This window comes from Monodon monoceros, unplaced genomic scaffold (assembly GCF_005190385.1).
Source record: "Monodon monoceros isolate NGI ecotype Baffin Bay Population unplaced genomic scaffold, NGI_Narwhal_1 Super_Scaffold_18, whole genome shotgun sequence".
Taxonomy (NCBI): Eukaryota; Metazoa; Chordata; class Mammalia; order Artiodactyla; family Monodontidae; genus Monodon; species Monodon monoceros.
Window position 1 is genome coordinate 15,370,878 of NW_021703774.1, and position 25,383 is coordinate 15,396,260.

Sequence of the window (25,383 nt, forward strand, 5' to 3'; positions counted from 1 at the left end):
GATGAAAACTTGAAGGACAGAGAGGAAAATACATGGAAGGCTGGAGGAAAGGACAGCTGAATTAAATATGAGCAGAACAGTGAACAAACTATTGCCTATAGTAGTATGGAAAATAGAAAAGAGAGTACCTAATAATCTTGAGGATATGACTAACATTTCTGGGCCGAATGTTCAAAGTGCTATCTGGCTTTTTCTAGACATGTATAATAAAACACATCTAGAAACACACAGAGAGAGATGGATTAATGAAAAGATTATTCTACTTTTTTTTAGCAGAATTTAGATCCAGGATTTGCTGGGTTTCAAAAGAAACAGTTTCTCATCTCTAGTCGCTCTCAAAAAGGATTCTCAAAGTAAGAAAAGCTTAATTGCTTCAAGATAAAGATCAAATCTAGAGTCTTTGTTAAGACCTCAGAAAGATTTAAGATGGTACTCCACAGAAACTTTCAGCTATACAAGGGCTTTCTAAGGTTCCAACAGAAAGTGTCATAGACCCTCTCTGTCAAATAACAGAACTCCCAAGCATCTTAAGTGTTATTCTATAGCAGCCTCACACAGGACTCAAGACAGAGAAGGATGTATCTTGAAGAGATGTGAAGGTGAGGCTTTTGACTGATAGAGTAATGCCAATAAGTCATGAGAAACCCATATGTTTCAAGAGAATTGTATTGGTAGAAGGGCTCCAGATGAGACTAAAATGGATAGAGACAATAGAAAACGAAAAGAGGCCTTTAGATTCCCAACTTTTAACAAGCAGGAAACAGGCTGAGAAAGGTACTCACTTGAAATCATGGGCCTTTTTTTTTTTAAGGAACACTGATTCAAAGGTGGAACCAAGACATTAAAGGGTAGAGGCAAAAGCCTGAGAATCATTCTGAGGCAGCAAGACTGGACCCTTATCAAGAAACTGGCAACACGGGACCAGCTCAATTTCAGAATTGCTATGGATCAGTGACTACTACATGCCCCAATTCCTCCTCCCCCTTTTAAAATGGGAATATTTATAGCAGTTATCTGATTGAGTGGGGGGGCGCAGGTAGAGCAGAAACTTACCTTTTTAGCTCACAGGCCTTCAGATTAAGAGAAACCATTTTCAAAGAACTGCCCTCCAGGGAGCCACATCCACCTGTGGACCTGATTTACCTGACAAAATCTGACCTTAAAACCAAAGCTATAATGGAAAGAAACTTTGGAGGCCTTGGGAGGGAATGAGAGTGTTTTTTATTTGGGAAGAATACAATTAATTTGTTACCAAATGGCAAACTGTTGTTGATTATGGATGCCTGGAAATCCTTTGCTATTCCTCCCTTTAAGAATTTGGACTGGGAGAGAGTTCCCTGGTGGTCTAGTGGTTAGGATTTGGTGCTTTCACCGCCATGGCCCAGGTTCAATCCCTAGCTGGGTAACCAAGATCCCGCAAGCCAGGAAAAACAAAACAAAACAAAACAAAACAAAAACCTACAATTAGAAAAAAAAAAAAAGAATTTGGACTGGGAGAGAGTGGAACCTCTAACACTAGTTAAAGATAAGACCCATCACACAGATAAGGAATCTTTCCTTGCACTACATTACAAAAAGTAAAAATTATTAAACTTTGAAGTTTCCTGCTAGTCTGACATATGAAAATATAAATAAGTGCTAGGTAGAAAAAAATAACCAAGAAGAACTAAGAAAAAAATAACAAATATCCCCCTGACTTGGATGCAATACTAACCTGTCAGCCAGAAAGATCTTACACTTTTGCTACACGGAAATTTGGGCAAGGCTAAAAAAAAATTAGTCCTTCCAGATTATAGCTATACTCTTACTTTATCAGGGTGAGAAAATTTAGCCTTACTGAAACATGAGGTACTTTTTCATTTCACAAGATGATATGTGATCAGTTCACTAGCACAGACTAATGTCTTAGAATTCATTCTGACTATAACTCACTGGACCCAAATTCAATTCATCTACAACATTTCAAGAACACTGTTATTCCACAGAATGGGGTGTCACTTGTGCACGGAGGTCAAAAAGGTTTTACAGTTAACTGCATCATCTCTTCTCCAGGGAGATGTGTTGCATGTGAGGAAGTAAGGAAGTGGGTAGTCACTCCATGATGCTGAATGAGAGGGTCCCTTTGTGTGTCATTGTGAGCCTTCTCTTAGCTTTTAGGGAAAACACGGCTGGGCATTGTTCATACCGATGTAAAATTCTCCACTTGGGAGAAGAAAGTTTCAGTGCAGCATTTTCAAGTTTTACTTTTCTTTTTTTGGCTGCAGTGGGTCTTCATTGCTGCGCGTGGGCTTTCTCTAGTTGCAGTGAGCGGGGGCTACTCTTCGTTGTGGTGCGCGGGCTTCTCATTATGGTGGCTTCTCTCATTGCGGAGCACAGGCTCTACACACCTGAGCTCAGTGCTTGTGGCGTGTGAGCTCAGTAGTTGTGGCTCGCAGGCTCTAGAGCGCAGGCTCAGTAGCTGTGGCGCATGGGCTTAGTTGCTCCGCGGCATGTGGGATCTTCCCGGACCAGAAATTGAACCCGTGTCCCCTGCATTGGCAGGCGGATTCTCAACCACTGCACCACCAGGGAAGTCCCTAAGTATTTACTTTTCTATCTCCTGTACCGGACTGAATAACTTGAGGGAGATGTATTTATCTTTCTTCTTGGGGCCTCCAGAGTAGAGCACAGTGTGTGCCATGTGGCTGGTATTCAATAAATGTCAGTTGAGATGAAAAGAGTCCCATCCATGCATGTTCCACAACAGCTCCTCCCTATCTGCCCCCTCCCACCTGGTTGTGGCCTGACAGGAAGTCAGATTCTACAAACTCTCACCTACAGGGCCCCACAGGCTCTATAAGCCCCATAACCTCTCTGTTGCATCTCCTACACCCGTCTTCTTGTTCATTGTGCTCCAGCTCCGCTGTCCAATTTGCTCAAACATGGCAGGCATGCTCCTTCTACCAGTCCTCTGTATCTCCCATTCCCTCTGCCTGAAATGCTGTTTTCACAGATTTCTGCAAGACTGGCTTCGTCATTTCCTTTAGGCCTGCCCTCAAAAGTCACTTTCTCATGGATGCCTTCCTTGTCCACTGATCTAAATTTCACCCTCCCAAACATTTTATATCCCCTTCCTTTCCTTCTTTTCTTCATAGCAACTATCGTCTTATATCCTATATATTTACCTACTTACATTGTTCACTCTCTCTCCACTAGAATTTAAGTCCCATGACTTAAATTCCAGGGACTTTTGTCTGTTCCATTTACTACCTAGCACCCCGAACAGTCTCTGAAATTTGATAGCATCTCAGTGTACACTGATGAATAAATGAATGAATAAATGCATTCATAGCAGGCTGACTTCCAGTGCAGAGGCTATTTCTCAGCAGTAATTTTTGGTATAAGTGGGTACAGAGAGGAGGGAAGATTGAATAAAAGATTTATTAAGTGTGTGTTTTTTTCAAAGATCCTGGTCCCTATTCAGCCTGTTAAAGTGTCTGGATTCTATGTAGGTGCTATAGATAAAATAGATTAAGATAGGCACTTTTGCATTTTATGGATATATGTATCTTAATTACCTTGAGAGGAATGTATAAAGCCATCACCACGGATAACAGTGATCGCTGGCAGGTCCTAACTCTGGCTGTCATCTCATTGGCAAGTTCCCAAATAGAGTATAATGATTTGCTACTAATTCAAACCAAACTAATAACAATCCATGATTTGCCTGATGTGTTTAAAGAAGTGAGATGGCTTCCATAGGATCTGTTAAACTTACTGACAATATTTAATCAAAAAGCTAAATGTTTTGACCCTAATGATGCTTACTTGAAATATGACATGGTAATAGGGAGGATGAATATCATATTTTACAAACTTAGGGGGAAAGCAATTCCCCATAATCCCTTAGTATTTTAACAGCCAAACTGTCAGAATGTTCTTATTAAAGTCTAACAAAGATATTTTCTGTTATAATTTTGATATCATTAGGGAAACACAGAAAATTAAAGGAGTCAGTCGTCATGTTACTGAGAATGTGACAAGCAAGTCAGAGGTTTTTCTGATTTGCAAAGACAATGCAGGATAGTTATGGTTCTGCTTTTCTCCCCACATCCTTGCTGCTTTACTTCCTCTTTGAATTTCTTTCCCATTGGTGTTTCTGCTGTCTCTCTCTCTCTCCCTACCTACATCAGCCCACTGGGTTGGTGGTAAGTACGGAATTAGCAAGAATCTCTAGTATTAGATGGTTGTAGATAAATTAGAAAACTTGGAGTCTTACAAATAGGATATGCAGTTACTGAATAATCCTGGGCAAATCAATCAATTTCATTAAGCTTCAATTTTCTTATCTACAAAATTGGGACTTCAAGAATGCTTAACTGGGACTCTGTGCTTCCAATGTGGGGGGCACGAGTTCAATCCCTGGTGGGGGAACTAGGATCCCGCATGCCACACGGTGTGGCCAAAAAAAAAATGCTTAACTCATAGAGCATTTAAAGTACTTTAAATGCCATGTTGATGATAGCTATTAATATAAATACTAGCAGATAGAGGGAAATTCATCATATAGGTTAAAAATACTGGCTTTGCAGTTTGTCATAAGTGGGTTCAAGTCCTGGTTCTGGTACTAAACAGCTTTGAAACCTCGAAATGCTACCTCACCTCTCTGAGTCTCAGTTTAGTTATATGTAAGATGGAGATAACAATACTTTCTGGAATTTTGTGAGAATTAAATGAAGTTAAATGATTAAAAATTAAATAAAGTTTTAAGTTTTAATTAAAGATTAAATAAAGTTCCTGTGACAGAGTAAGTGCTCAATAAACAGCTGATATTATTAAAATTGTTAATAAACCCATTTCTAGGTCCAGTCTGGTGAATTTTCTTTGGCTTTCTCTTCACTGAACTAAATCTTCTTGAGGTCTTTAACCTTCACTAAATGACACCAACTTCACTGGAATATTTTTTGATACTCATAATAATTTTAGAGAGTATTTATAGAAATCAGTCTCTGAAACAATTCAGTTTAAAAGGTCAAGTAGATGATATGTATTTAATATTTCACCAAAAAGTTCAAAATTCTTTTCATATCACCAAAAGTTGCACTGACCTTGCTTTCACAAATCTATCTTTGTCTCTGTAAAGCCCACGTCTTCAGCATCTTCCTACTGTAACAACATAAGCAAGAAATTATTTAGGACTTACTATGTGCCAGACCCCATTCAAAGCATTTTACTGGTATTAATTCTCCCCAAAACCCAATGCAATGAGTCTATTACTAACCTCATCCTAAATGTGGGGAAACTGAGAAACAAAGAGTTGTATTACTGGACCAAGGTTATACCACTAGTAAATGGCTTAAGGAAGAAATGAACCCAGGAAGTCTGACTCTGGATCCTGGACTCTGAATCACGCTATTAAACGTCTTAGTGAAAATACTGCCGGTTCTAAGAATCTGCATTCAGCTTGGCCATCTCTGTGGCCTGAAGTTACTGGATAACTACCAGATCTACACTTTGTACTAGAGACTTGGCCTCAGAGTCCGTAGTTATACTTAGTCATGCTTGCCATGGCCAGTCATTAAAATCAATATGATTGGGCCATCAGTCGCATGCTACTCAATTCCTATTCTCATCATTAAGATCTGCGAGAAGAAACTGTAAGTTCATTCAAGCCAACCACTCTCTCCTCTGCTCACATTAGATATGGATGATACCATCTTCCAAGAGAAGAGAAGGAATCACACAAAAATGCATGCAAAGGGGAAAAAATACACTTTGGCCTCAGTAATCTGCATATGTCATGGGGTAAGATAGTCATGGGACCTTAAATATGTAGATTTCCAATAAAATAATAAGGGATGATTTCTCCAATTTCAAGATTACCGTAGAAAAAATCTCATCCCAGTCTGGGTTAATGAAACTAAAAGCACCATTCATTACTGTGTACAAACTGAGTCCAGTGAATTTTAAGGGGCCCATACCCCAAACACTTCATAGGGAATTTAAAGACTTAGCTTTGTTTCACCATAGATAGAGGCTGTTTATGTGGTTAGGACTAAATTCAGCAGGTTCAAAGTATTGTTCTGTCACTCTGACTTCAAGAAACAGTGAATGTGCTTCAGATCCATGCTGTGAAAAGAGCCCAGCAATGGACCATGTAAATGTCTGAATCCCTCTCTAGATCTGCCCTAATGACTGAATGCTAACCTCCAAAATAAAATGAACAGAAAGACAGTGGAAAAATAAATAGGCCTGGTTACATTTCTTTTGTATCTGCCAACCCTCTTTCTGTAGATTCATTCTAATTTCATTTAGTCCTGCAACATAAAGAATAGTTCATTTTTAGAGTATGATCTCTGTGTTGTTCTTGTAGCTTGACTGGTTTTGACTTACTTAGGAGAGAATGTCCCTGAGTAAACATTATATGGTTTTAAAAATAACAAAAGCAGTATTTGAAACAAAGGTTAGGTTGGAAAGTAGCTGTAAACTTAAGGTTTAATTACATCATGTGTCATAATTTAACTTCTTAGCCAGGGATTTAAAACAGTACAACTGAGCCCCAGCTTGTCTTTCCAGTGTTTTCTTGCCCCTATTACTGGTGTGAGAGAAACTGTGTGGGCTTTGGGGTCAGTTAGATCATTTATTCACAAAGATGCACTGGGAAAATATTATGTGCAAATTACAGTAGTAGGTATTGAGGATACAAGAATGAATAAGATGAAGATGAAGGAGAATAAGGAGGAGAAGGAGGGGGGAGGGGAGGGGGAGGGGGAGGAGGGGGAGAAGAAGAAAAGAAGAAGGAGAAGAAGGAGAAGAAGAAGAAGGTGGTGGAGGGAAGGGGAGGGGAGGGCGAGGAGGAGGAGGAGAGGGAGGAAAGAGTATATGCTGTTCCGACCCTTTGAGAAGCTCACAGTCTAATAAAGAGAAACACAAACAAAGGTAATTATAATACAGTATATGTGAAGCAACGGAAGTATGCTTAACATCCAGTGAAATGATTCCTTCTAGATATTCCCCAAGGCAGTTCACATTCAAACTCTCTCCAAACTAGTTTTCTTCTAGATAAGTGTTCTTTATCTCCATGACAAGTTTTATCCTCCATCCAAGAATATGGGAATCTTCCTTGATACCTCCTTCTCCCTCATCTACCATCTTTAATCCTAAATATGACTTATTCATCACCATTATCACAACCCTAATTCAATATACCAGTACCTCTAGCCTGAACTAACAAATCTAGCATCATCTACTCTGCTAACCATCAAACTCACCCTTCTCACAGCGGCCAGAATGAATTCTTCAAAAAAATTAAACTGATTATATCTTCTCTACCTCATTGTAAATGGCTTTCCATTCCTCTTAGAACAAAGAGAAACCTCTGTTAACAGGTTCATGAAGTTCTTCAGAGTCTTGCCCTTACTTCCTTCTCCTGTCTCATCCTGTTCCTCATTCCTTAAACCAATACCCTCACTGAACCTGCTTTTTATTCAATCCCTTCATATATCCTGATGGGGTTTGGGATGTGTGACCCCAAAATATGGCGCCCTAGCATACTGAATATTTTAAGCTGAAGGAGTTTGAGAATATAGCAGAAGCAGAAAGGTCCCTCTGACCAACCCCCATCCTCTCTCCTGAAGCAAGTCTTCCTCACGTGAGAGGTTCCCTCTCTATACCCAGAGAGAAGGAACGTTCTTGTCTCCAAGATGGAGGGACACGAAGAAGAACCCAAAGGAACACTCCTTGCTAAGTTTCCCCCAGTTTACTCACTTAGCTCCCACTTTTTGCCCTCTCATACCTTCCCACGACTTTACACTCTTCAGCAAACCCAGCACAAAACCATTCAGGTCAAACCATATCTTTGGGTCTTCATTTCCTTATAAAGGTTCCCATGTCACATAAAAGTTAGATTAAATAAGTGTGTGTGCTTTTCTCCTGTTAATCTGTCTTTGTTTAATTTTCAGATCCATCCAGGGACCCTAAGAGTGTCAAGGGAAATGTTTTCCTCTTCTGCAATCCCAAATTTCCCCCTAACCTAAAGTTTTGATACACACCGTTACCTCTGCCTACAATTCATTTTTCTCACCTGGTTATTTCATCTTGTATATTTCACTTAAGCATACTTCCTGGGTGAAAGTCGCTTCTCTACTCCCTTGCTGGGTCAAATTCTCCTACGATGGGCTATCATCACACTCATTTTCCTTCTTCATAGCATTTGTCACAGTTGTAATTTTACATTTGTTTGTGGGAATATTTGATTGATGTCCAACTCTGCCACTAGACTGTAAGCTCCACAAGGGCAGGAACCATATCTATGTCTGCTCTTCACATCCAATGATTAATACAACGAGCCTAAAATGGACAGATATTCAATAGCATTCATGGAATAAATGAAACACAATAAGGAAAGAGTGGAGAAGTGTTAGGATAATGTCACAGAAGAGGTGTCAGCTGTGTTGGGTCTTGAAAACTAGACAGAAGGAACACATGAGCAGAGAGCCAAAGAAATGAAACAGTCTGGCATCACTCAGTATGACTGAAGCTGTGGGGGTGATCTGTTTGGGGGAGGAGAATAGTAAAGGGTCAGAAATGAGGCTGGAGAGATTCAGGGACTAAACCACAGAGGGCCTTTTGTGCGCTGCAAAGCAGTTTGGACTTCTGCCATGGGAAATCACTGAAGGGTCATAAAAAGGGAGTAAAATGATCATCAGATTTGCATTTTCGAAAAATCACTCTCACGGTAGTGTGAAGGATGTCCTTGACAGGTTGCTGTTGGGGACAGGGTGACAAGTTAGGAGGCCACTCTACAAGTCTACGTGAGAGATGATGAAGGCACAGAGCAACACGGTAGCAGGGGATTAAGTGGAGTGGGCAGTTTCAAAAGATATTTAAGAGATGAAAATGACTGGCAATGGAGAGTAAGGGGAAAGGACAAGTCAGAGTGCATCACCCTGGTCTCTGGGCATCTGTGGGGGGGGGGCGTGGTCATTAACCACGTGAGGGAATACAAGATACGAAGTCAATTTGGGTAGATGGCTGAGTGTGTTTCTAAACCCAGTGGGATTTAATATCTGAGAGGCTTGTGCCAGAACAATGGGTATCCTTCAAAGTCTTCCTTCTCCTCTTTCGTCTAATACTGTTTCAGCTGAGCACATAGCCACCTACGAGTGACCACAATGCCCAGGCTCCCTCCATCCATGTGGCTAAGCTCTTGATAGTAGAAGAGGAACCAAAGTATGCAATCTCTGTCATGTGCTTAAAAAAAAAAATTGTTGCATTTCTTCTTGGATAACCAGGAGCTGGGTTAGTTTTAACTGTGCCAAAGGGACAACCCCTTAAAGGACGGCAGGAAAACACTATGGAAAGAACCAAAGGGTGAGTGAAGCAGATAGGCCGGACAAGCACTCCACTCCAACCACTTATTCTAGGGGGGAAAAAACCTACTTACTTAATCCATTGTATCCTGGAGCCTTATTTAAGAGAGCTTACTTTATGGCCTGAATAACAGACTTTCAAGTAGGGAAAACTGGTAGGCAACTACCTACTGGATAATAGTCTGGACCTCCCAAAAGAGGTCTGGACCAACAATGGAGAACTGATACCTACTAGCATGTAGACAGTAGTTAAAACCATGGGAATAGAATAAGAGAACATTCTGAAGATGGACTTGGGTTTGCATCTAGGCCCCACTTGTTATTTTTTAAGTGATTTTGAGTCAGTTACATCTATGAGCCAGTATTATATAAGACTGTAATAATACTTGTATTAATTAAGGTCACCTTAGCTGCTACAACAATAAATCTCTACATCTCAGTAGCTTATTTATTTATTCAAAGAAATTTACTTCCCATTTATGTCAAGTCCAGTTGCATGCTGACTAGGACCCAGGCTCCTCTATCTAGTGACTCTTTCTCCTGTAGGACCTTGAAGTCCTTTGTTTACAGTCTTTTTCCTTCTATAGTCCATGGTGGAAAGGGCACACATGCTCCTAACCACGTTAACCTGGAAGGTACATAAACATTTCATTGTTGAGAACAAGCATTTGGTCCCAACAAAGGTAAAGGGGCCTAGGGAATATGGTAGTACCCGCCTTGGCAGTCGCTCCCCAGCAGAAACGCTACACGATGGAAATGGTACCGGAATCTTGGTGAACAGCAACCTTGAAAGTAATGTCTTCTGCTTATTGCAAGGATGAAAAGTGAAAATGGATGGATAGTACACCTGACAGTATATCATGGCTAAAGGGCCCTCAATAATGTTAAGTCCTACCTTTTTCTCTGTTGGTTTCCCCTCTTCTTCCATTCCCACATACACTTCTTCTGTGTCCCAAACAGGCCTTATATGTTCCCACTTCTGTGTCTTTATTCACATTCTTGCCTTATATATAAAACCCAACGCCCGTTTCTTCTCTTTGCTGCTCCACCAAAGCCACCTCTATCTATTTTTACAGACCAATCTCACAGCAATCTCCTGCAGTCAGTTGTTCCTAATTCTTCATGGCCAGATTAAACTCCTTTGAACCACCATCACCATGCTTAAAACTCTTCCTGTAGCACTTACCAGACAGCTGTATGATATCATAACAATATATGTTTTTACCCTTCCTGACTACCTCCCAGCCTAAGCTGTAACCTCCCTGAAGACAGCAACTGCATTTAACTCCTCTTGTTCAAAGTGACTAAAAGAGTAAACCGAATTTAGACTTTGAATTCCAGAGACCAACACTTAGAGATCTGATATCCCCTCACAAAGAATGAAAAGGTTAACATTTATTTAGGCAGCTCTAGAAAGGCAGGGACAAAAGCAGTTTGTCTTAAGTATTTATATATGCAGGTGATGACCACTTGAATTATTGGGAAACTGCTCCATTTCTTTATTTTATTTTGTATATCCATGAACAAGCATATGGTAGGATCTGCCTTTGAATAAAGCATGTACTTAACGAACAATAAAGCAACATACCTTTAAATATTATGATAACTAAGAAAAACAAACAATTCTGAAGAGGCTTCTTTAAGAACTCTCCACATTCATGAATCGAGGTGGCGATGTGGCAATTCTCCGGGTAATTTGATAAATGTCAACAACCAAACTATTTAAATCCACCCATCAGGTGAACTCACCACTGTGAGTTATCTGAGCCAAGTCACTTTGTTCTTTTTACATAGAGTCACTGCCTGAGAAAAAGATGAACAAGGAAAAACAAAAACAAAAACCTGGGAGTCATTGGACTTAGGCAGCCTGCTGGAAATACCTATATTTTCCGTTTCCCAACAACTATCCTGGTATAAGCAGGCAATGCATAGAAAGGAAGTATTTTTCAGCAAATAATCTAATGACATACACCTAGTCAAAGGCTGGGTGCACCTCCAGTAATATCCAGTCTTCCATGTAGGGAGACTGGCAAGTGGTTCCCATTAAATGGTACTCTTCCTGCACCCAATGCTCCAAGGTGGATTCAGAATCTCTGGAACATGTGGAAACGATTCTTCTGCCTTCGCCACTCTCCAGTTGAGAGACCAGAGACACATCCAGGGATCCACTCCGTGTTCAAATTCACACCTGACCTACCTCTGAAGACAGCCCAAAGCTGATCTATATCCCTGGACACTAGGTCTTTGGCCGAAGTCTGCCCATTGCTCATCCCACTGTTCACTAGGCTATCAGAACAATACTACCCTGGGGGTTGGGGCTGCAGTGGGGGTCCACTTTTATAATACCCCCCCTTCTCTACCAGTGACACAGATTTGAGCCTTCAAGGGCACAGGATTTCACTGGAATGTGTAAGGACAGTGTGTTCCAAATGGTGTTCTGTAGAGTACTAGACGTAGGAGGTGACCTTTACCCAAAGGATGCTACAATACGTCTAGAAGACATCACATACAATAATCCTCTCTCAGATATTTACAGCACATATTAGGTATGTTGAAGGCTCTGAAATGTACCTGTCTGAAGAAATCTGTTAAACCCATTATTTCACAAATTTTTCTACAAAGAAAGCTTTGGGGGCAAAACATCTGTTAATGTCTTTCCTCAATAGACTGGGTTCCAGGAGGTCAGTGTTCCTTCACTGTTGCTCATCACGTACTTCACATGGTATTTGACATTTTAATAAGTATTTGCTGAATTAATGAATATCCCGTGGAAGCAGGGTCCTACAGAACATGCTTTATAAAACGATGTGATAAAAAAATCCCACTTCTATGGAATATTTCAAATAAGAACAACTTCCCCAAGTGGGAAGATCTCTCTGAATCTCTTATTTAAATCCCAATTTGTGAGGTAACTATTAAGAGTACACTGAGGCTTCCCTGGTGGCGCAGTGGTTGAGAGTCCACCTGCCAATGCAGGGGACATGGGTTTGTGCCCCGGTCTGGGAAGATCCCACATGCCGCGGAGCGGCTGGGCCCGTGAGCCATGGCCACTGAGCCTGCACGTCCGGAGCCTGTGCTCCGCAACGGGAGAGGCCACAACAGTGAGAGGACCGCGTATTGCAAAAAAAAAAAAAAAAAAAAAGAGTACACTGGCATTTCTTGTTTGTGGTCAGAAGATTTCTTTTTTCTCTTCCAACGATCTTAGTGTCAAACTGACCTAACCAAATATTTCAACATTTTTAGTATCTAGACCTGCGTACCCTAACATATACTGTGTATAAATATATTGAGGGGACTATTAAGATTGCTGAATCCTAGGGATTCAGTATTTCTAAAGCAGGTCCTAGGAGTCTACACTTTATACAAACATCTCAGGACATTTTGACATAGGGGTTCAGGGGAAAAACACTCTCAAAAATGCTGATCAAGAGACGTGGAAGAGGAGCCTTTGACTTGGTATCAGAAGACTGGGTTTGAGGCCCAAATCTGTACCCTCACTACCTGTGTGGTCATGGGCAGTCACCTCTAAGTCTCACTTTCCTCCCTATGGGAGTCACAATATTTCTCTGAACCGATCTACCTCGCTACTTTCCCACCCACCTCATAGCATTAAAAGCCAGCCGGTAGTCAACACACACCGTGTGCTGAATCGGCAAGTTCACCATCATTCTACAGTAGTCAACAAACTAACCACAGGAAGTGTTCAACACATAAGGTGTTTCTGCGGATGATTTAAAACAGATAAAACAGGGCTGGACCAATAGTACTGTGTGTATCCATGTCAAGCCACCCGACAAACTTCCACAGAACACTTGACTCAGGCTTATGGACCCAATATTGGCCAAATCATGGTGAAAGCCCAGCTATGTGACACTGAACACAATGCACTGAATGTTAAAAAACTTCCTCTGCTTGGTACCAGACCTCTGAAAAGTGGACTCTTCACTCTTAAGTTGGCAAACAGCTAGAGTTAACTCTTTGGTTGGCATCTACACATTTACAAGAGGAAAGTTCTTGCTTACCAAGTATCCTCATTAATAATAATTAACCATGTTCGGAAATTAGGATGCAATGGAATATATATAATGATAATACAGTATTTGGCATCTTTAATTCTCTCTCCATTCAGAAGATTCTTCTGGAGCCTGTAGCATTCGGGGTAATCGCTATGAACACTCCTCAATCACACTGCATGAACCAGTCTTTTGAAAACCCAAGACAGAGGGTTGATTGTTTCCCAATTTGTGGTATATTCTGAAGCCTGCTTTTCGGAATAGATCTGATATTGCTTGTTATTTACCTTTTGTGTCTAAAACAATGAAACAAACTCTTTCCTGACTGAAAGATACCTGCCTAAAAGACTAATGACTAAAGATTTCCAATTGGTGGTAAAAAATTTTTTTCCTGTATGTTAATTGATATTATTCTGTGTGTGTTGGTTTTTGTTGCCTTTCTGATTTTAAACATCTAAATTTTACAAGTACTTGTTCCTCACCTCAAGTACTCACTGGGTACCCAACCAATCTCTCTCGCTCACTGATCTGCAGTTAATGATAGCAGCAAGAGAACTCTGCAAAACTAAATTCATGCCATGATGTTTATTTTCTATATTTATTATTGCCTTCCTGCTTACTATTTTGATTGTGATCTATTTTCCTTGCCTGGGGCTCATGTTAGCAGTAACAAGTGTGATTGATTATAGGACTCACGCAAGTAAACAAGTGAATGAATCAAGCGAAGTCGGGTGACCCCATCAAAAGATGGCAGGGACCACTGGACCCCCGCTGACTGTTGCCGGGAGAGAATGCCATAGTGCGGCCCCAGCATTCCTAGACGTTCCAGTGTTTCAAGAGAAGTCTGGCAAATAAGAGGTACTCAGTAAACACTGATTAAATCCATTAATACAGAGACTCCAATTTTCATCTGAAATCTCAAGATTTTAAATGTAACCAACAGGATGGAGTCGTAAGAACATGGACTCTGGAGCCAGACTACCTGGGTTTCAAAAATCTAACTCTGCCACTTATCAGCTATATGATTTGGGCAAGTTATATAAAATCTCCACGCTTCCCTTTTCTCACCTATAAAATGAGGGGAAATCGTACCTACCTCATAGGGTTGTTTGCGGACTTAAGTTTTTAACATTTATTAAATCTTAAGGCATATCTGGTACATTGTAAGTGCTACACAAACAAGAAAACACACTAGAACTTCAAAATGCCTTATCATTTTCGCAAGTATTATTCCCTTTTTCCCCACCATAACTGGGGGATGAAGGTGTTACCCTGCAGAGAAGGAAACTCAGTTTCCCTCAAGATCTTTCAGGGCTGTTCAGGATGACAGCCATGCATGTGGGTCATGCAAGAACTCCATGTGTGGACACTTAGAAAGAGTCCAGTGGTTTGCCCAATACGATATTCCATAACATGGCAGATGTCAGAATCCAGTCCATGAGTTCCAATGAACAGAATCAGAGATGTGTCCATCGGTGTTCATCATAATCTTTCTTCCTCAATAACTAAATAAGGAAATTAAATGAAGAGCTGGTTCAAACCACTGTTTGTTTTTTTTTAACCCATAAATTAATTACCTAAAAACAGCCAAATTGAGAGAATTGGCAAAGCCTCAACACTTAATAATGTCAATTTCTATTCTTCCTCTTTCATTAATTTTTGTTTTTAACATGTTTTGCAATAATTTAGTTTCTCTTCTCTCTGACTCCACAAGACCTTTCTCCCAGGAATTTTACAAGTATATCACCTGACTACACAGCCTGTGTGTGGCTGTGTGTTAAAAACTGCTAGGCTAGAAACACCTTTTCTTTGATCTTCCTGGTTGTTGTTGGTTTAAAGCATATCCTGAATGTTATTTAAACAGAGGAGACTATTTGAAATTTCTTGGTAGATGAATTTGATAATGATAATTTTTAAAAAAACTACTGTCATCCTGAGATAAAACATCTCATTCAGCAGGTCCTGAATAACACAGGACTTCTTTGAAGAAAAAGGTCAATGTAGCCATAGCTGTTTCCTTTTCTTGTACAACAGCAGTAACTTTACACACTCCCTGATAATCTACATTTGATAAAGTTGCTCTCTCGCATTACAGAAGAGTTTTCTCTTTTTTTAGGGTTTAGCATTTAAAATTTTTATTTTGTCTTGTGTTTAACCTGAGTTTTAGCATGGGTGAGGAATGTACCTATTGTTAAAAATAACTTCAACTAAATTGGACTTTATCAAAATTAAAAACTTTTGTGAATTGCAGGGCAATACCAAGCAGGTGAAAAACAACCCAGAGAAAGGGAGAAGATATAAATATTTGCAAATCGTATATCTGCTAAAGATCTATTATTCAGAATACATAAAAACTCTTATAATTCAACAACAAAAAGACAAACAACCAATTTCAAAGGAGGCAAAGACAGTGAATAGACATTTCTCCAAAGAAGATATTCAAATGGCCAACAAGCACATGAAAAGGCACTCAGCACCATTAGTCATTAGGGAAATGCAAATCAAAACCACAGTGAGATACCACTTACACCCACTAGGGTGGCTTTAATTTTTCTTTAATAAAATAAATAAATATTTAAATAAAAATAAATGGATGCAATGGAGAATTGGCAAGCGAAGGTGGCTTTAATTTTTTTAATAAAATAAATAAATATTTAAATAAAAATAAATATTTAAATAAAATAAATGTTGACAAAGATGTGGAGAAGTTGGACCTCTCAGACATTTTTGGTAGGACTATAAAACTGTGTAGCCACTGTGGAAAGCAGTATGGTGATTCCTCAAAAAGTTAAACGCAGAGTTAGGAAACGACCGAGCAAAGAGCTGAAAACATAGGTTCAAACAAATTTTGTAATGAATGTTCACAGAGCATTATTCATAATAGCCAAAAGGTGGAAACAACCCAAATGTCCATCAACACAATGTGGTATGTCCATAAAGTCAAATATTATTCAGCCATAAAGAAGAAGGAAGTACTAACACATGCTACAACAGGGATGAACCTTGAAAATACTCTGTTAAGTGAAAGAAGTCAGGCACAAAAGGCCAAATGTTAAATGATTTCAGATATAAAATGTGCAGAACAGGCAGATCCATAGAGACAGAATGCAGATTAGTGGTTGCCAAAGGTGGAGGTGGGAGAGGGAGAGATTGCTTAATGGGTACAAGGTTTTCTTTTGGGGTGATGAAAATGTTCTGGACTTAAATAGTGGTCATGGTTGCACAGCACTGTGAATATAGTAAAAAGCCATTATGTTCTATGCTTTAAAACGACTTAAATGTTGGATTTTACGGTATCTAAAATTTTGCCTCCTTAAAAAAAAAAAAATACTGGCTTGAATCCCCAGTAGGTAAAGCAAGAGCTTCTTCTTCCCTGCAAAGTAACTTCACACGATACCTCACTCAAATAATGTTAAGGAGTGAAATATTGCATCTAGAAGATCAGTGGCTGACAAGCTGTCCTATTTCCTCTATTTCACTAGGCCATTTGTCATTAACCCTTTTGCTCTTGAATGGCATTCTTGGTTCATCAGTTTCCCTGTAAAAACACCAACTTTTCCAATGTTACATTTCCACTTCCAGATGTTTCCTGTTAATAGTTTAGCCAATTTAGCCAGCACTGACCAATTAATGAACATATGTGGGAACCTTCTCTCTTCGAAATCACATTAAAATGCTTGATTTAAAATAATAAAATATTGATGACTCTGGTAAGAAGAGTGATGTGATTTATCATAAATCAGTAATTTGAATCTTAATGTACATGAGATAAATGAACAGGAAACAATGACATATAGAAAAAACTTTTTAAATTGGAGAAAAACTAATCATTCAGTAGGCCTCCCTGAAAAAGAAGATATATATTTCTTTTATATACATATGTTTTATATTTATAAAATATATATCTTTTCTTCCAAAAAGAAATGTCTTTTTAACTATTAAAATATAAACAATAAAATAGCAATTATACAAATGGGTCAGTAGAATGTATTATATGCTCCAAATTAAATTTTTCTGAGCTGCAAACTTTCATGTCAACTAGGTTATATAAAGGGAAATGTTGAACGAATTTTAAAGTTGGAAAAAAATCTCCTCTGAATCTATAAACAATCTGTATTTGTTAAGCAGTTGACAGCAGACACCGTTACGATCAGAGGATATAATTGTAAAGAAGCGTGACAAAGTTATATGGAAAGTTCTGCAAATAAATCTAGCTGCCAATGGATTTCAAAGATACAATTTCCTGAAATTACGTTAAATACCTAAGCTATGATTTTTTAAATCTAAAAGAAAATTTCTACATAAAAAGCCACGTGTATCTTTCGTGACATGTCTATTTAAATATTAATATGACTGGGTTTATTCCACAGAGGCAGAAGAAAACAAAAGAGCAAGTATTTAGATAATATGAGTTTTAAAAAAAGCCCCTCACTTTCATCTCAAGTAAGCCTCTCTTTCAGGTGAAAGCAACGATGGTTTTAGCCAGAACCACCTGGAGAATTGCAGAGGGAATAACCCCGTCTCACAGAAGCTAAGCATATCTGGTTCATGTACTGTTATTGCAAGGAAATTTGAGAAATATAGAAACTGAAACCAACTGTTGAAGGTGAACAAGAACTAGATGAAAAGAAATGTGGATATTTTATGTCAAAATTAAGTGAGATGGAAGAGTGCACAGAAGACTTTACAGATAGCATATGTATTCGATGGTCCAATTCTGAAAATGCTTGGCCAGAATATACATCTGAACGTGTGGCCAAAATAGTCACGTAAGTGGAGAATTCTTTTTCCTCATTTAAGGGGGAAAAGTGAGGTTAAACTGGTGAAACACAAGAGGCAAGCGTGGAGTTAATGGAACTTGTTTGCCAAGCAGAGTCACTTAGATCTTCTCTGGGTTCTCCTTAACCCCTCTTTCCGCTGGTGTTGCAGACCTCAGCTCTTTGCCCAGGTGTGTGCAAATTTATGATCAACTGCAATCTTGGAAGGAGACTGAACTCAGCTCCTCTAAGTTTTCACTTCTTCATAAGAGAAGTCTCGTATAAAGAACAGCACAAAAGCTAGGAATTGGAATTGCTGGAGTCCTGGGGTTACTGACCCGAGAAAGATTGGTGATGGGCATAGGGAAAGGAACTGTTCCAGCTTTTAGGAAAAGTGACCCCTCCCTTCATCCATCCACACACACCCAGCAGAGTCAAAGGTATATCTGGGGAAAGGGATAGAGAGGCACTGGAGTGGGTCCTAACCTCTGCTTTAGGCCCCAGATGACCCAGTAGCGCAGCTCACGGCACCATGAAAAGTACAACTTAAGGGCTGTCAGGTGTTTATGATCTAAGATCATCTAAGAAGGGCAAGGCCTGCTCGCAGGTGGGCACAAGTGGCCTTCTCTGCCAAGCCCCCCGCCCCCGCCCCCGTCTCCATCACGTGTTAGGGTTTATAGGTCACAGACCTGAAGAATTTGTTAAGAGGACAATCCCTAGTCCTGTCTCCTTCCAGGGTTCCTTGAAAGCATGACCTATTTGGAGAGAGCGTAATTTCTTCTTCCTTGCAGGTAAGTTCACTTGGAAACTAAGCGGCCTCCCCGTTCTCCGCCCTCACCTCCCCTTCCTTATACACAAAGTTTATTCTCTTATTTTGTCTGGATGGTGGAAGGTCATTTTTACTCAATCTGAGGAAGAGAACTGGGGGTCTTTCCTATCTAAAGCCCCCGCCTGCGGGTAAAGCCTCAGGAGTCTGGAGCAACAGAGGCAGAGCGTGGCAAGGCAGGGACGGGAAAGAATCTGCAGCCGGAAGGGAGAAAAAGAAGGATCCAGGGCTATCGCACTCAGACAACTAAGCCAGAGCCCAGGACAAGTTTATTTTACTTCGCTGAGCCCCAAAAGCTCCCAAGTTCTAAGATGCCGTCAGAGACGGGGGAAAAGCCCTACTGGTTCCCCAAATTCCTGAAAGCAGAATGATTTGGGCAAGTACTCCTCTCCCACCGGCGTCCCGGAGCCCGCGCACAGCGCGCCCCTGCCGACCCCAGGTTCTGTGCAGAAGTAGAACCGCAGGGGTTGCGGCGAGCGCACGCTGGGCCTTCTCCGTCTTTGACTAGTTCCTGAGCGAAGCGTGTCGTACAGCCCTGGGGACAGGGAATTTGCATGTGGCTGAGGGTCGCGAGCTGGGGAAACTACGCAAGTGAATCAAACCGCGGGCAGAGGCGCATTCCCCAGCCGACTAACGTCAGAGAACTTGGGGTGAGGGTGGATGCTCTTGGGCTAACTCCAACGCTCTCTCGAAACATCGTGCTCTTTTCCAAGGAGGCAAGGAGGAAGACAGCTAGCTAGAGCACACCTTCCCTTTTATCCTGTCTTTTCTCTGACTCATTTCCTCTTAACTTCCATCTTTCTTACTTTGATCTCGCTGTCTCCTTCCCTCCTTTTTCTTCCTCTTAGGACTTAACGAAAAGCCTCCAGACTCACACAAACCCGTGACAGGAGAGCTGAGTGGCATTTACTCTCGGAGAATGGGCTGGGAGGAGAGACACTAAGACATCGCACCCCCAATCCCTGAATTCCTACCTTTATGGGTCCCTGCCGCTAGTTTCTGGCTATAAAATTGTAATCAATTTGCCATCTACGCATAACCCCGCCTGCGGCCCAGGGATAGAAGGAGAAACCTGCCAGTGCTTTTAACTTGGCAGTTGAATTTCTGAAAGCTGTTTTGGGCGGGCCGGGGTGAGAATCCGGGCAGCTCTGGGCCAGGGAGGGGCGGCCCCCATCCGGTCTGAGCCAGATGGTCCCTGCAGAGTGAGCAGAGGGGGAACCTATGCTCAGACCCCTCCCCCGTTTCTGTGCCGGGAATCCTAGGTGCACGCACTTTGGAAAGTCAAGTCCCCTCTGGGGCGCTGCCACAGACCGGTGCTGAGATTTCGCTCAACATCAGTCTATCCACAGGCAGACCGAGCGCTCTGGGGAGGTGGCAGCAGGGAGATTGTGTGCTATCCACCGTGAGAGGAGCTATTGGTGGCGGGTAAGAAGCTAATCAGCGAGGGCACAGGGCCCTGAGCACGCGACCAGCGAGGCCGCAGTTGTTCCCTCACTGGTTCCTAACTTCTCTCCACTTCAGCGCTGGGGCTCAGATCTCCGGCCAAACGGTTCCGAGCCCCCGGTTATTTTCAGTCACAGCCTTCTCCACCCCCCAAATGTCGCACCTGGTCTCTGGGGGGAAAGGGTGGTTTGAAGAGTCCTGCGCGAGGCTCATGGCCGCCGCCGCGCGCCTGCGGGAAATCCGGCCGGGCCGCGGCCCCGAGCGCATAGCCCTTTCCCCAGCCACGCGCGCGCGCATGCCGCTCCTCTCGCCCGGGGAACATTTCCTGCCTGCCAGGCTCCCCGCCCGCTTGACTTCTGGGTTCTAAAACCACAGAAGCATCGTCTAAGGCGCTGGCAGGTAGGAAAGGGAGACAAGGTCAAGGCCCACGGACGGCCACGATCCGCTTGCGCCCTTGCTGTCTCCGCAAGCGAGTCCTGTCCACCGCCGCGGGGCAGAAAGGTTGTCGCAGCGCCCAATTCTACCTGTAATTCAGGGACTTGAGTCTATTTCCCCACTACCCTCGGCCAGCGCCCACAATCTTCCCTCCTTTCGCCCGGGGCGGTTTAAGTCATCTGCCCCCCCCGCCCCCCATTGTAGAGGGATGGTTCCAAACAGCGAGGCTTCGTGAGCACCGCATTCCCATCCTGCAGTCGGTCGGTGCCAAGGCAAAAGGAAAGGTCTCGCTCTGAACGCGCCTCGTCCCCTTCCGCCGCGCGCGGGGCCGCGCTCCAGGCCGCCTCCGGTACGCGCCTCCCCCTCCCCCAGACCCACAGAGTTTTCTTCTTTAGGAAACAGACGTGCCCAGCCCACCCCGCCTCCCACGTAAAGGCCAGTCGCCTTTTTTGTGCCCAAACTCAGCTGGAAGTTGAGAGCAGTGGAGAGTCAGAGAAGCACGGAAATAGACAGTGAGGAAGGAGAAATCAAAGCGGGAGGAGGGAGAAGAAAGGAGCTGGAGGTCGCAGGGGCAGAGGCGGAGGCCAGCCCTAGGGGCGCTGGGCCGGCGGCCGAGCGGCAGCGTCTCCCCCGCGTCCGCCCGCCCGCCCGCGCGCGCGCCGAGCCCGGTTAGGCGCGGACTCACATGGTCGGACTGCAGAGCCGCTCTCTCAACTACTGCCAGTGGGTGGTTTCGGGGCTGCCCGCGAGGTGCCCAGCTGCCTGCGGCGTGAGGGCAGAAACAGAACAGTACAGATCACGGGACACGACCGAGACGGGCCGCTCGGCGCCGCGGGGACTTCTCTCACTTTGCAAAGGAAGCGGGCGCGGGGATTCGGGCTGCCGAGTGTAGCCTATAAATAGCGAACTTTTAGACCGAATCAACTAACAAATGAGAGGCGCGGGCGTAAATTTGCGCCGGATCCCCCTTTCCCGGGATGACCCTCCCTCCCTCCGCCTCCCCCCACACATCCCTCCGCCGCAACTCTCCAGGCAGGATTTGGGAGGGGGACAGATTGGGGGAGGTGGGATTTAGTTTTATTAGAATTTCCAGTAGTTCTGTTATTTTTGCAAGGAGAGGGGTTACTCCGCCTCTTTGGCTCCCCCCACCGCAACCCCAGTTGGGCACTAGAGGCACCAGCTGGGAAGGGCAAAGGCCCGGGAGAGCGAGGATCCTAGGGGTTGGCTGTAGAAGCAGGGACGGGGAAGGGCACACGGAGCCGGGTTCCCCCTGGGATTACATGAGGAAAGCGGGATACTGCCAGGATTTGAGGTTTTCTTGAGCCGCCAGGACGGGAATTTAGATAACCCCGTGTTTGGGAGGGAACTGCGACACGGTGAGGGCAGAAGGCACAAAGGAGTTCGTAGAGTGTAGGTTTCCTCTCCCGGGGGTCAACCATAACACCCCAGGGCTAGCAACACCCTCCCCCCGCAGCAACTTTACTTGAACCCTCGGTCATGACCCGCCGAGGTTACGGAGGCGTGCCCCGGGGTCACGTCCTCGCTCGCCCGGGGGCCGCAAACTCAGAGGCAGCGCGTCCTGCCCGGTGGCGCCCCGGGGCCGGCCGCCTTTTCGCCGAGCCGGCGCACACCTGCCGACCGGAAGAGATCCTTGGTGACTGTGAGTCCTGACGGCCACTCGCCGCCCACCCTCCCGCTTTCCTTGAGCCAGGGCCAGACTGCGAACGCTGATTGGGTTAGTAAGGTTTTCATTTTTATGCCAGGTGCTTTCTCAAAAATAAACCCACCCCCCGAGAACGACAGACGCTAGCTCTCCACTCCAAACTCCCCAATTCAAGAGTTTGCTTCGCTAAATGTATCCTGGGTGTCTCACATCAACCAGAGTCAATGGTATGGTCTAATAGGGTTGGCTGTGGGGGGACTGAGAAATTGAGGACGCCGCAGGTGAAAGGAGGTTGCACGGATTCTCTTTGGAGGCTCCATAGTCGAGGCAAGGCCTGCAGAGCAGGGAGCCAAGCCCACCCAAGGGGCCTAAAGACGGCCTCAAGCTGGGGGAGAGGGGAGCCGGAGAACGGTGGCGCTCTTTCTTTTCACTGCCTGCCCCGCCCAGCGCCCCCGGGCACCCCCTATAAACTGAAATGGCTTAGGTCTCACCTCTACCCCTACCCCTGGAAGAAAATCGAAGAGGGTCCTCCACGCAGTTGGGGGCAGGGCGTTGCCACCCGCTTCCCGCTTCTTCTAATACTACTTCCCGCCGGTTACCTCCCCCGTAAACGGAAAAGTTATTTTGCTTTATCCCAGACTCCAGCCGAGTTTGGCAGGACAGGAGAAAGACAGGTGCTAAGGGGGTTTCAGTGGCCGGTCTCCCTGCAGGGTGCGTCCACCGCCCTCGACTCCACGCAGGCGGGTGCGCGCGGCATTTTCAGCCATCCGAAGCCCGCGCTCCCTGGGCGCCGGGCAGACAGCTGCGCTTCCCTCGCTTCCCCAAGGGCCCCGAGCCCGCGGGGGGTGACCTCTCCGCCCCGGCCCAAAGCCAGCTTAAGGGTGCTCCCAGACGGAACTGGACGGAGCCCGGGCGTCCCGGGCCTCTCGCGTCTGGCTTAAGCTCCCCTGGCTACGTACCTGTCCTGGCCTTCCCGCTCCGATTGCTGACCCGGCTGGGGAGCCCGGCCCCGGAGCCTGCGCCTCCAGCGAGCCCGCCCCCGCCCTCTCCCGCGCGCCCTCGCGCTCCGGGACTCTCGGCCAGATGTGGGGCGGTCTCTCGCGGGCCATTGGCTTGGGCCACTGTTTCGAGCTGTCTTCGAGGATTTCCCCAGGCTTTGGGGCCCCTGTGTGGACTGGGAAGAGAGGGGCCAGGCCGGCGCCTCTCCTTTCCCCTCACCCACCCCCTCCCCACAATCCCTCAAGTTCCCCTTCATCCAGCCCCTGGAGCCCAGGGCTTTGAAACTGCGGTAACTCCGCGAAGAAAGCGGATGAGAACCTCCTTGCGGGCCGAGTATGGGAGTCAGATGGGGGCTTGCGGCGTTTCTGGAAGGTTCTGGGTGTTGGTACTGGGGGAACAGGCCCTATGGGGACAGAAATGACACACGTGCAGACAGCGTCCCCGTGGCTGTCTTCACCGCGAAGTTCACGTCTATTGTTTCCTGCCTCGGGGAAGGCTGCCCAGTGTGACAGATCTGTTTAGATCCCATCACTGGAAGAAAAATCCTGGTGATAACGATTATCTCCCGCTCGCGCTATCTGGCCATCGCCCCAATTCATCTCCCTCTCGCTCCAGCCCCTCGGGGAGACGAGGAGGGTAAGAGGCTGGCGGGAGGACGGGCCAATCTGCTGCCCTCGGACGGAGCGGAGAGGCACGAGGTCACCTCATCCGTCCCATTCCGCTCCGGGCTGGGGAGAGAGGACACGGCAGGTTTCTTTCTCTGCCAAGCCTCAAGCTTCTTTCAAATGATTTTAGTCTGGTGCTCCCGTCTATCCATATACATTTCCAATCTCATGGCTCATAAACTATTAGCAAAATGGTTTCATTATTCACCTTCTGTATCCTACAAAAGGGAGAAAAGGAGGGAGCGGCACGAAGGCAGACTGGGGGTGGGGCAGTCATGGGACACTAGTTAACAGTGATACTGCCCGTGTTTAAATCACGGCTCAGTCTGCCTTCTTCAAGCTGACACTCAACAAATCTGATCCGTTTCCGAGGATCTATAGCCGACCCCTTGTCTTCCCCCCCTCCCCTCCCCTTTCTCTCTCTCCTTCTCTCCATCCATCACTATCCATCTCTCCTTAACATCCAGGTTTCTAGAAGGACCAGATGGATAGCCAAGATACTGCAAATCCATTATTTGCTTCATTAGGTGTCATCAATAAGGCACGCCCTTTAGATACAACACATACAATTAATTGATTAGAATGGTTACTCCCGTCCCCTTGTGTGGTGTTGGTGATAGAATCACATGTCATCTCTGAAACCAAACCATCCTAAGACACAAGTCTAGGATGATAACCAAGAAGTTTACTTGTGGCCTCAAGGTGGCCAGTGGGGCACCAAGTCCTCACCTGACTTCTGCAAGCCCCGGGAAGTGAGGAAGTTGCAGAGTGGGGTGTGTGTGTGTGTGTGTGTGTGTGTGTGTGTGTGTACACGCGCGCATGCCCGTGTGTCTGTGAGGAGAATAGGGGGCTAACAGATCAGGGTCTTTGTTTAGCTCTGAGAGGTGAGAAAAAAACATTAAATGAATCAACCCGAATTAAAAGACAAATAGAAGCAAACTGACTCGTGGAGGCCTGAGAACCGAGTGCAAGGGGCTAAAAACTAAGGGCAGGCGCGAGCTGGCAGAAGCAGCCTCGGGCGATTGAAATCTGGACCGTCTTCTCCGCTGGTGTCAATGATGATATTAAGTGTCTCCGCCAACACTTTTACTTTTCATATCAATATATTTTATCTAGAATGACTCTAACAACACACACACACACACACTCCCAGCACTTTGAAAATATAAAGGACGCCAGGCAAGTGAGCGTGCGGTAATTATCCCTGGATGTAAAAACCAATCTTGCTGCAA

The 25,383-nt window shown here is 44.4% G+C and overlaps 1 protein-coding gene across 6 annotated transcripts in view; it reads right to left on the minus strand.

Annotated features, from left to right (window-relative positions):
* The window catches only part of ESRRG (estrogen related receptor gamma), a 633,249-nt gene extending 609,742 nt beyond the window's left edge, over positions 1-23,507 (minus strand). For 2 of the 6 annotated variants that reach the window (XM_029230491.1, XM_029230487.1), the window contains exon 1: positions 5,088-5,149. Coding sequence is in view for 1 of the 6 variants with exons in the window: in XM_029230486.1 (XP_029086319.1) it covers positions 21,510-21,511 (2 nt within the window). In the remaining 5 variants the exon portion in view is untranslated. Of the gene's footprint in view, positions 1-5,087; positions 5,150-20,913; positions 20,966-21,509; positions 21,718-23,446 lie in introns of those variants that run through there. The other 4 variants (XM_029230489.1, XM_029230488.1, XM_029230486.1 and 1 more) reach the window with 4 other exon arrangements.
* Between the last annotated feature and the right edge of the window lie 1,876 nt (positions 23,508-25,383).